Here is a 10598-nt window from a genome sequence, read left to right as displayed (position 1 = left end):
TCAGCTGTCCATTTTGCTTTTCCAATTTTTCTGTTTAACTTATTACTATTGTGCTAAATCATACTATTTCTGCTATTTTATAAGATTTGTGCTTAATATACTATTTCTGCTTTTATAGGATTTGTGCTTAATATAGTATTTCTGCTAAATGTAGTATTTATGCTTAATCATACTATTTCTGCTTTTCATAGTATTTGTGCTTAATATAGTATTTCTGCTAAATTTAGTATTTCTGATTAATTATAGTTTTTCTACTAAATCATAGTACAGTATTTCTGCTTTTTATGGGATTTGTGCTAAAACAAAGTATTTCTACTAAATGTAGTATTTGTGCTTAATCATACCATTTCTGCTTTTTATAGGATTTGTGCTTAATATGGTATTTCTGCTAAATTATAGTATTTCTGCCAAATTATAATATTTGTGCTAAAACATAGTCTCAATTTAAAATTACAATATTCATAGTTCATCACAGTGTCTCTGGTAAATCACAATATTTCTGCTCTGTTGTACTATTTTTCTAAATCATAGTGTTTCTGTAATGTTTAAGTATTTTTGGCTAAATATATTCTTTCTGTTATCTTATACTATTTCTCCTAAATTCTTGTATTTTTGAGAAGTTATCATGTTTCTGGTAAGTTACAATATTTCTGCTAAATTCTGCTATGCTATTGTATTTCTGCCAAGTATTATGTTTTAATCAGTCAGTGATTAAAAAAAAAACCCTTAAAATTTGGATTAAAGTTTATATTAAAGTTTAATTTAAAGTTTATAATATCATAAATCTCTGGGGAGAGATGATAAATTGTACTGAGATTTTCATTTCTGCTAATCTCAGATTACAGTGAAACACATCTAATCTGCTATTCTCATCTCACACATCAAAGGCACTCAGCTCACGCCTTTCATGTGTGAGCTGAGCTGCTCACAGGCCGAAGAACACATCTTGACCTTTGACCTGCAGTTGTTGCTGATTCCTAGCAGTGTGCTGGGCCACGTCACTGCTGTCAAACTGCTGGATTTATGGTCTGCAGGTGAGTGTTGACTCATTGTGAAACTCAAACAGCTGAGGGCATCGTGACCAGTGTTACCTGCAGGAAAGGAAAAAACATAGTTGTGCAACACCTGTCCAGGGCAGTCCACCACACTGTCAGGTGTGCCAGAAGGCGGGGTTGAACCTTCACATCTGCTGCAGGTGGAGAGCTAACAGATGCGTGATGGATGCCAGAGCAGGGAGTAACCGGGCTGTGGTAGTGTCCGTGGCCCAGTTTGACCCCGGCGTGAGTCTGGGGGACAGGGCCGGAGCCCAGAAAGACGCCAAGAGGCTTCACGGCACCCTCAGCAGGCGAGGCTTCGAGGTGGAGCTGCACAGCGACCTGAGCGGTGACGAAATCTACGAGCTGTTTGTGCAAGGTAACATTTCCATGGAAGCATCATGTGTGGTTTGAAGGATAAATCACCTGCAGCGGGCATGGGCTCATGTGCAGGTGGGCGTGAACATGTCCAGTGTGGGGATGAACAAAAAGTATTTTACCAGCATAATATAATCTGCAGTATGATCATTGCTTTAACAATGTAATAGATAGCTTTAAGATGGCCTTAAGATGTTTATGATGATGTTAACTTTGTATTTCAGGTGCAGTTATAACCATTTTATACATATTGCATATCTGTGCTTATTTGAGTTGATGTTCAGGTTCTTTAAAGGTCGTAAGCCTCACTGACGTGACTGTTCAGGTGATACATGCTGAGGGAAAACTAGAACATAGAAGGAATTGCAATACATGCTTACAAAACACGTATATCAGTTTATTTTATTATCTTTTATATGTTCATATTCTTGTATTAAGCTTTTAGTAGAGGTTCTTGGTTAAAACATTTATTTAGTAGAAGATATACACATAGTCTCAGTGAGCTTCTGGTCTGGTAAAAGGTCAGAAGTGCAACAGGTGAATTGAGAAAGAGCATTTGAGGACGAGACACAGACAGTAGGTGAAGAGGTGACACAAAGAGCATGTGAGGTCAACACACACACACACACACACACACTTTAAATTAGATTTATTTAGAGGAGAGGTTAGTTATGTTTGGCTGTAACTGCAAAATTGTCTTGGTAAAAGAGGAACCGTTTCTTGGTGTCTCGGCAAGAAAGAGGAACAAGACAAGAACTGAAAGGTAGACAGGAAGGGCTAGCCATGAAAATAGAAGATGATTTTCTAGGTGAAAAGTCATGATGATGTTGATCTGATCTATGTATAAAATGTATCTGTGACGCATGAAGGGGCGTCAGTAAATAAACCCTGATGTTATAAAATAATTGTTTGTGCTTTAGTAAGTCGAAGATCAATTGCTGTGTTCAGTGATCTTCCCACATGTGAATTAAAATCTTCGTTTGACTTCACCCGGCCGGACCAGTGTGGTTATTTTTCGATCACCTCTTGTACCCTTTCTCAATTCTTGAATCTTAACACCAGCCTCACTCATCTCACAGGTAACCAGGTGCTGCTGATCAGCAGGTGAGACCGCCTGTGTAAATGCAGAGCTCTGAGCAGGTCTGCAGCTTGCACACGTACAAACTTCCCAGCAAAGTCATCTCAGTCAGATGCTTATTGTCCCTGCATGCCATCAGGTCAAAGGTTAAAGTTCACGGCAGCAGCGGTCTAAAGGAAAAAGCCTCTTTTCTCTGTGACAGCGCAGCTTAGGTGTGCAAACCTGCATCTGACTCTGGAACAGCGAGCTCTGGACATTTATGTATTGCTCTATGGATTTATGGATTTATTGACTTTCAGCTCTGAGCACCATGAGACGAGTGCCGATTAGCTCTAATACATTAAAGAAAGAAGAAGAATATACTGATGGATGCTTCCATGTTGTATATTATTTCTATTATTACATATTAAAGACCCAAACAGCTGCAGGCCGGAGGGCAAATTGAATCATAGCGTGATGAGGTGAATGATCAGCTGACTGTAGAGTGTCTGTGAGCAGCTCACTGTGCCATTCAGCAGCTCCAGGCTAGAACCTGCTTCTCACAGGACAGGCGAGGTGCGTCATTTATTCGCTCCAACATCAAAACAAAAGTTCATCGTAAGTTTATCTTATCTGAACGATCACATGACTGACTACTGGTCACGTAGCCCAGGTGTGTTGGCTCATTTAACAATTTCCCATGTGGGATCAATAAAGTATCTAATCACTGATCTTATAGTAGCACCAGCTCTGTATTTGGTGCTGTATTTTTATAATCTTCAGAGCTCTTTCACCACTGATAATGTTTGCTTTGCGCAGAGTCACATCATGCATGCCTTAACCAGTAACCACCATCGTGATGCCGGTCAACTCAGACTGGATTTAATCCAGCTAAAACAGAGAAAGCCTGGCTATGCTGGGCTGCTTTTGCACTTCAGTTAGCTGAGGTGAAGCTAGCAGATAGCTAGCAGCAACAGCCACCTGTGTCACCATCCACCTGTTTGTCAAAGAGGCCACGGCCCTAATAATGCACACTTTAAGCCTTAATCCAGTTTAAACAGGTATGGGTTAAGAAATTATGCAGAGAGACCAAACAGTTTGTGTATCAGACTGTAAAGATGTTTACTAGTTTTAACATGGAAGAACATGGGGACAGACTCCCTGCTGCCTCTGCTGGATGTCAGAGGAACTGCAGTGTAACACCTATTTAATTACTAACAACTTATTAGATGGTAATAAAAAATAAAGACAGGCTGGCTTTTGCTTCAGTGTTCCTGTTTCTCATGAGTAACCACTCTGCAGACGAGGCGCATGTGCATTGAGCACGTGCATACCTGCTGCCATGTACAGTGGGGCAAAAAAGTATTTAGTCAGCCACCGATTGTGCAAGTTCCCCCACTTAAAATGATGACAGAGGTCAGTAATTTGCACCAGAGGTACACTTCAACTGTGAGAGACAGAATGTGAAAAAAAATCCATGAATCCACATGGTAGGATTTGTAAAGAATTTATTCGTAAATCAGGGTGGAAAATAAGTATTTGGTCACCTCAAACAAGGAAAATCTCTGGCTCTCACAGACCTGTAACGTCTTCTGTAAGAAGCTTTTCTGTCCCCCACTCGTTACCTGTATGAATGGCACCTGTTTGAACTCATCATGTGTATAAAAGACACCTGTCCACAGCCTCAAACAGTCAGACTCCAAACTCCGCCATGGCCAAGACCAAACAGCTTTCGAAGGACACCAGGAAAAGTATTATAGACCTGCACCAGACTGGGAAGAGTGAATCTACAATAGGCAAGCAGCTTGGTGTGAAAAAATCAACTGTGGGAGCAATCATCAGAAAATGGAAGACATACAAGACCACTGATAATCTCCCTCGATCTGGGGCTCCACGCAAGATCTCATCCCGTGGGGTCAAAATGATCATGAGAACGGTGAGCAAAGATCCCAGAACCACACGGGGGGACCTGGTGAATGACCTGCAGAGAGCTGGGACCAAAGTAACAAAGGTCACCATCAGTAACACACTACAACGGCAGGGAATCAAATCCCGCAGTGCCAGACGTGTTCCGCTGCTGAAGCCAGTGCATGTCCAGGCCCGTCTGAAGTTTGCCAGAGAGCACATGGATGATACAGCAGAGGATTGGGAGAATGTCATGTGGTCAGATGAAACCAAAGTAGAACTTTGTGGTATAAACTCAACTCGTCGTGTTTGGAGGAAGAAGAATACTGAGTTGCATCCCAAGAACACCATACCTACTGTGAAGCATGGGGGTGGAAACATCATGCTATGGGGCTGTTTTTCTGCCAAGGGGACAGGACGACTGATCCGTGTTAAGGACAGAATGAATGGGGCCATGTATCGTGAGATTTTGAGCCAAAACCTCCTTCCATCAGTGAGAACTTTGAAGATGAAACGAGGCTGGGTCTTCCAACATGACAATGATCCAAAACACACCGCCCGGGCAACAAAGGAGTGGCTCCGTAAGAAGCATTTGAAAGTCCTGGAGTGGCCTAGCCAGTCTCCAGACCTCAACCCCATAGAAAATCTGTGGCGGGAGTTGAAAGTCCGTGTTGCTCGGCGACAGCCCCAAAACATCACTGCTCTCGAGAAGATCTGCATGGAGGAATGGGCCAAAATACCAGCTACTGTGTGTGCAAACCTGGTAAAGACCTATAGTAAACGTTTGACCTCTGTTATTGCCAACAAAGGTTACGTTACAAAGTATTGAGTTGTATTTTTGTTATTGACCAAATACTTATTTTCCACCATGATTTACGAATAAATTCTTTACAAATCCTACCATGTGGATTCATGGATTTTTTTTTCCACATTCTGTCTCTCACAGTTGAAGTGTACCTCTGGTGCAAATGACTGACCTCTGTCATCATTTTAGGTGGGGGAACTTGCACAATCGGTGACTGACTAAATACTTTTTGCCCCACTGTATCCAGTGTTATGGCTGCTGTGAGAATGCTGACTGAGGGTCACTGACGGCCAAAGTTGGTCAAGTTACTTGAAAAAAGTAATCAGTAACTAATTACTGGTTACTTCCCGAAAAAAGTAATCCAGTTACTTTACTGATTACTTATTTTCAAAAGTAATTAGTTACTTAGTTACTTTTTAAAACATGATTTATCCCCTAAATAGGTGATAAAGCGATAGATCTTTCAGCCCATTTCTACTTTTTCTGCATAATCCATCATACAAAATGTAATCAAATGAAAAAGTCTCTTTTTAATACTTGTTTTATCAGTTTTAATCTTTTAACTTTATGCATCAAGCAAACATTAAATTATATGCAACATTCTCTGACTGGAAGAAATTTGTTTAACATTTAAACCTATTGTCTGCACATTCCAGCACATAAAATAAAATATTTTTTGTGTTTACACTCTCTCTTTCAAATAGATGCAAGTAAAACACAGAAGAAAATAAATAAAATCAAAGTCTCAGCGGTCCTGTTGCTCTATTTTAACCTATATAGCAGAAGTGGGGCAGGCGGAGGTTTGCCCTGGTGCAGGTGTGCCGCAGCCATCATGTCAGTGGAAGGATCTGGGAGTTTCTCTGTGAATTTCAGATTCCAGCAGCAGCGTATTTGGTGCTTGCTCGGACATTTAGGGGTTTTTTCGCTGTAAAAAGAACTTTTCTTCCCACACACAACAGACGCTAATGTTTTTGTCACTTATTATGGAATCAAACTCAAAGTAAGGTCAGTGCTTCCACGCTTTAAACGCTGCACGCTCATACTCTCTCCTGCACTCGTTATATTATCCATTGTTGATCTGCACACAGCTGTTGCCACGAACGTCGCACTTACCTCATTGTCATGAGACACTCTCGCAAATAAATCACGGTTTTATTAACGCAGTAATGCAGCGTACTTATGGGAAAGTAACAGTAATCTAATTATCTTTTTTGCAATAGTAATCCCTTACTTTACTCGTTACTCGAAAAAGTAATCGGATTACAGTAACGAGTTACTGCCCATCTCTGCTGACGGCACAACTGTTTGTGTCTGTTCTGCAGAGAGCAGGCGGCCCGTGAAGGACTGCTTCCTGGCTGTCTTGTCGTCTCACGGGGAGGAGGACTGCGTGTTCGGAGCCGACGGCAAACCCGTCCGGCTGTCTCGGATCTTCGCATATTTTGACAACGAGTGCATGGAGAATAAGGCCAAAGTGTTCCTCATACAGGTAGGTGGCAGAAGGGCGAGGACAACATGAGTTTAGGTCGTGTCGAGGGAATCAAATGATCTGTTTTCTTCTGTGATGCTGAGGTCATCCTCTTGATGCTGTCTCTGCAGGCGTGTCGCGGAGACGCTCTGGATGATGGAGTGGAGGTGGACTCGGCCGGTGACGCCACCGACTGCAGCTTCTCCCTCCACCTCTCAGTTCCTGTAGATACAGCTGTGATGTATGCCACGCCCCCAGGTAAACACCAAGCCTTCAACAGACCACCACCACTACCCTCTAAACCTCCTCAGCGGCCACTCAGACCTCCTAAACTACCCTTCAAACCTCCTGACAGGCAGCATAACCATTTTATCCATCCCTAGAACCTCCACAGTTACCGTGAAACATAGAAATTAAACCATCTTTATGACAACTGCAACACTTGCAATATGATCACATCTCTTCAGGGACTTTTAAGACCTACCAAAGGACTTCTAAACCTCCTTAGTAACCAGAGAAATCTTCTATACTACCCATCAGGGGCGATTTTAGCCCCCCAAAGATTTTAGATGTCACAAATCAAAGCACCCCCAAAGATTTCTTACTTTTTTGACAATATTTGCTGTTTGTGTGACACACTGCTAAAAATATAAAAAGCATACAGTACGTAATTGAGATGGAAGATTTTAACAACAAAAGTATGTATAAACCCCCCCCCCCCCCTCCCAAAATGGTTTGTTCCAGCTCTCCCCTGTTCTGGCTCTAGCGCCGTTGCTGCCAGAGCGATGGTGGCTGAGACGCAGCGGAGCAGAGGTGTGAGTGCCTGGCTTAAAACAGGACATATTAGCTGCATTTAACCTTCTGTTACTCTTTATATAGTTGGTAGGAGTCAGACCATGTTTCTTTTTACTGAAAAACATTACACCAGGTAACCAGGGTGTAAAAAAACTTGTTTTCCAGCGATGTTTGCTACCCTACAATTTGTCCTACACTGCAGTAAAATCAGTGACATTTGAAAACCTAAAACTTAAAATTGTCCGTAGCCTGCTGTTGTTACCACTGTCCTGTTTTAAATCGATACTAACTAGCTAACTGACCGAATGCCCATTAACCTTAGAACTCCTGTTGTGTGTGTGTGTGTGTGTGTGTGTGTGTGTGTGTGTGTGCGTGCGTGCGTGTGTGTTTTGGGACCACCCTGGGGCGCACTGACATGTGTGCGCCCCAGGGTGGCTGTGACTACAATGTAGCTTGCCAGCACCAGTGTGTGAATGTGTGGATGACTGGATGCCTAAAGCGCTTTGGGGTCCTTAGGGACTAGTAAAGCGCTATACAAATACAGGCCATTTACCATTTTTTTTGTACAGAGAGACAGCCAGGTTCATAATGGATATAAGGAAGTTGTTTTTGTTTTTTGTTTTGTTTTTTTTAAAAAGGAGCCACATTCAGGTAAAAGTGTAAAATCAAACGATCCGTCAATCAAGAATAATGTTGGATCAGTGTTTCAATATTTATATCTTTTATTAGATATTCATGTGGTTTGGTTATTTTCCTTTTGGTTGAAAGTAGACTGAGAGAGGACTTTGTGTTAGCGATTTTAATAGTATTTTTTCATATTAATGTAATTTATCATCTAATTGAATACAATCTATTTGTGTATGATTGTCAGTCCAAAGAGGGAGAGAGGAAAGAGGAGAACGTGAGGAGAAAGTACAAGGTCAGGAAGAACCAGGTAAGAAAACAGACAGGGAACAGTGACAGGCAAAACAGAAACTGTTAAACTGACAAAGAGAAAAAACCAGATTTTACTCAAACAATCTGGAAGTTGTGTCCTCCCTATATTAAAGCTGCTGTACAGAATCTGCAAAACAAACTGGGTTGAAACATTTGACCCTCTTTAACAACATTCCAATATAACATTATCATTGATTGGGGAGATTAAAATTAATAATATATTTTTATGTGGTTCAACCACAACTCTACTAAAACCTCAGCCAGTAATAGGTAGGCCAACTTTTGGACTGTCCAGTTGTCTGTATGACTGCCGCAGTACGTGCGCCACATTTGCACACTATCAGAAAGAGCCAAACGGCCCTGGTGGAGTGAGGAGCTGTAAAGAGAAGTGCTCTGTTTCTAAAAATGTTAAACTTTTTACAGTGTGTACCACCTGAAAGTACCACTATGAAAGCATGAAACCCATAAATCTTACAACACAAAATTTGTATTATTAAATTAGATTTTTATTTGTAATAATTTATTCTGTTTTGGGAGTGTTTTCTTTATGTATCTGTATTATATTATACATACACATTAAAAGTGAATCTCTGTCCAAACAATGCACTCAGTTTACTTTTTACTCACTATGAGCATCACTCATTATTTTCCCCCAGTAATGAAGGTTAGGATATGTTTTCTTTTTTATTCCAATCCATTCTTCTTTTGCAGCATTTAAATAACCTTGATCAGATTTGATGGTTTTGTTACAGACTTTTCAGAAAAGTTTTTTGCTTTTCTTTCACATATATGGGGATTAAATTGTGTTAAAATGTACAAAACAGTGATGTCATGTTTTGAGACGAGGACCCAGGGACAGAGAGACTTGATGAATTTAAGAATCTTATGATTTATCTTGCCTGGCTGGGCAGCTCTCTGGGTGCTCAGCACCTCCAAAGCTCTAATCCTAGAATCGCCCCTGCTACCCATTAACCTCCTCTATGACTACTGAAATCATTTTAACTGTTCATGGAATCTCCTCACCTGCCACAAAAGTGCCCAACTACCTGTAGACTCTCCCCAATTACTGCAGACCTCTATCTTCTAAAGAATCTGTTGAACCTTTTTTGTGATCATAAAACTTCCCCAGTGACTGCTACAGCATCCTAAAGACCCCTCAAACATTTTATTGACAACTGAAACCTCGTGAACTACGCTTAGAGGCTCCACAATGACTACAAAGCCCTTGAACCTCTGTAATGACCACTGCACATTCCTAACTGAATCTAGGTGACCTTCTTCATCCTAAATATTAAGTTCACTTTTCAAACAGCTGTTTAAATCTCTCTGGCCATAACCAGCCTACCAGAGAACCTTGAACCTTCTCACTGACCAGTCTAATCTCAAGGCTCCCTTTCTCCAGGATCCCTTAAACTTAAAATACCAGTGCAACTTCCTCAGTGAGTCCTACAACTTTGTGAGGACCTCTAGAACCTTTTCCTGACAACTCAAGTAGTGTTTTAGTAGTGTTGTCCAAATCCTACAGAACCCTCTCTGAAAACTCTAACACCTTTGAAGAGACCACAGAACCTCTTCATTTTTGACACCTGGTGGTGACATTTGTCTGAATCAATAATCTGCAGATTTTTCACCACGGTCCAGAGACCAGTATCTCTGTTTACCTCCTCCTCTCTCCATCAGGTTACGGAGCCTTCATGAGCCCGCTTGGATCCGTCTTCCTTCAGACGTTCTGCACTTTGTTGGAGGACGAGGCCCATCAGAACCTGGAGCTGACTCGCCTGATGACCCGCCTCTCCCACAGGGTGGCCTACACCTTCCAGGCCAAAGGTCGTGAGCTGGGCGGGAAGAAAGAGATGCCGTGCTTCCTGACACGACTGACCAGAGAGGTGTTCCTGTCCTCAGAGTCAGAGAGAGAAGATCTCTGATCCTGGGAAAGGTTTTCCTAAAGTTCTTGAAGATGTTGTGTCACCATTTTTTGAGAAGTTTCACAAACTTCAGCTGTTCATTGATCCACTTTAATGCGACTGCAATAAACTGGAGCTTATTTTCTCATTTATGAAGGTTATTTCTTCACTTATTCACTCATTATCCACGTAGTCACACATTTTTATATCTGCATTTATTTTTCCTTTGATAAATACATCTGAATATGAACAAATAACTGAGTATCAGAAATTAACAGCAGGTAGTTTTTAATAATAAAAACAGTAATTTGGAGTAGGT

The 10598-nt window shown here is 41.3% G+C and overlaps 1 protein-coding gene across 1 annotated transcript; it reads left to right on the top strand.

The window, feature by feature from the left end:
• The first annotated feature begins 1217 nt into the window (after nucleotides 1-1217).
• LOC113027422 (caspase-7-like) lies at nucleotides 1218-10368 on the top strand. Its single transcript, XM_026177037.1, has 4 exons — nucleotides 1218-1413; nucleotides 6502-6665; nucleotides 6776-6902; nucleotides 10056-10368. The coding sequence occupies exons 1-4, from the start codon at nucleotides 1218-1220 to the stop codon at nucleotides 10298-10300; spliced, it is 732 nt and encodes a 243-aa protein (XP_026032822.1). The 3' UTR covers nucleotides 10301-10368.
• Nucleotides 10369-10598: the final 230 nt, after the last annotated feature.

Source organism: Astatotilapia calliptera, chromosome 7, assembly GCF_900246225.1.
Source record: "Astatotilapia calliptera chromosome 7, fAstCal1.2, whole genome shotgun sequence".
Taxonomy (NCBI): domain Eukaryota; kingdom Metazoa; phylum Chordata; class Actinopteri; order Cichliformes; family Cichlidae; genus Astatotilapia; species Astatotilapia calliptera.
This window is presented reverse-complemented; position numbering and strand designations above follow the sequence as displayed.

Excerpts from the sequence above, each read along its gene's own strand:
- LOC113027422 (XM_026177037.1), top strand. The coding sequence starts at position 1,218 with ATGGATGCCAGAGCAGGGAGTAACCGGGCTGTGGTAGTGTCCGTGGCC. Across the intron at positions 1,414-6,501 it reads CTACGAGCTGTTTGTGCAAG|AGAGCAGGCGGCCCGTGAAG; the intron begins GTAACATTTCCA and ends TCTGTTCTGCAG. Across the intron at positions 6,666-6,775 it reads CCAAAGTGTTCCTCATACAG|GCGTGTCGCGGAGACGCTCT; the intron begins GTAGGTGGCAGA and ends CTGTCTCTGCAG.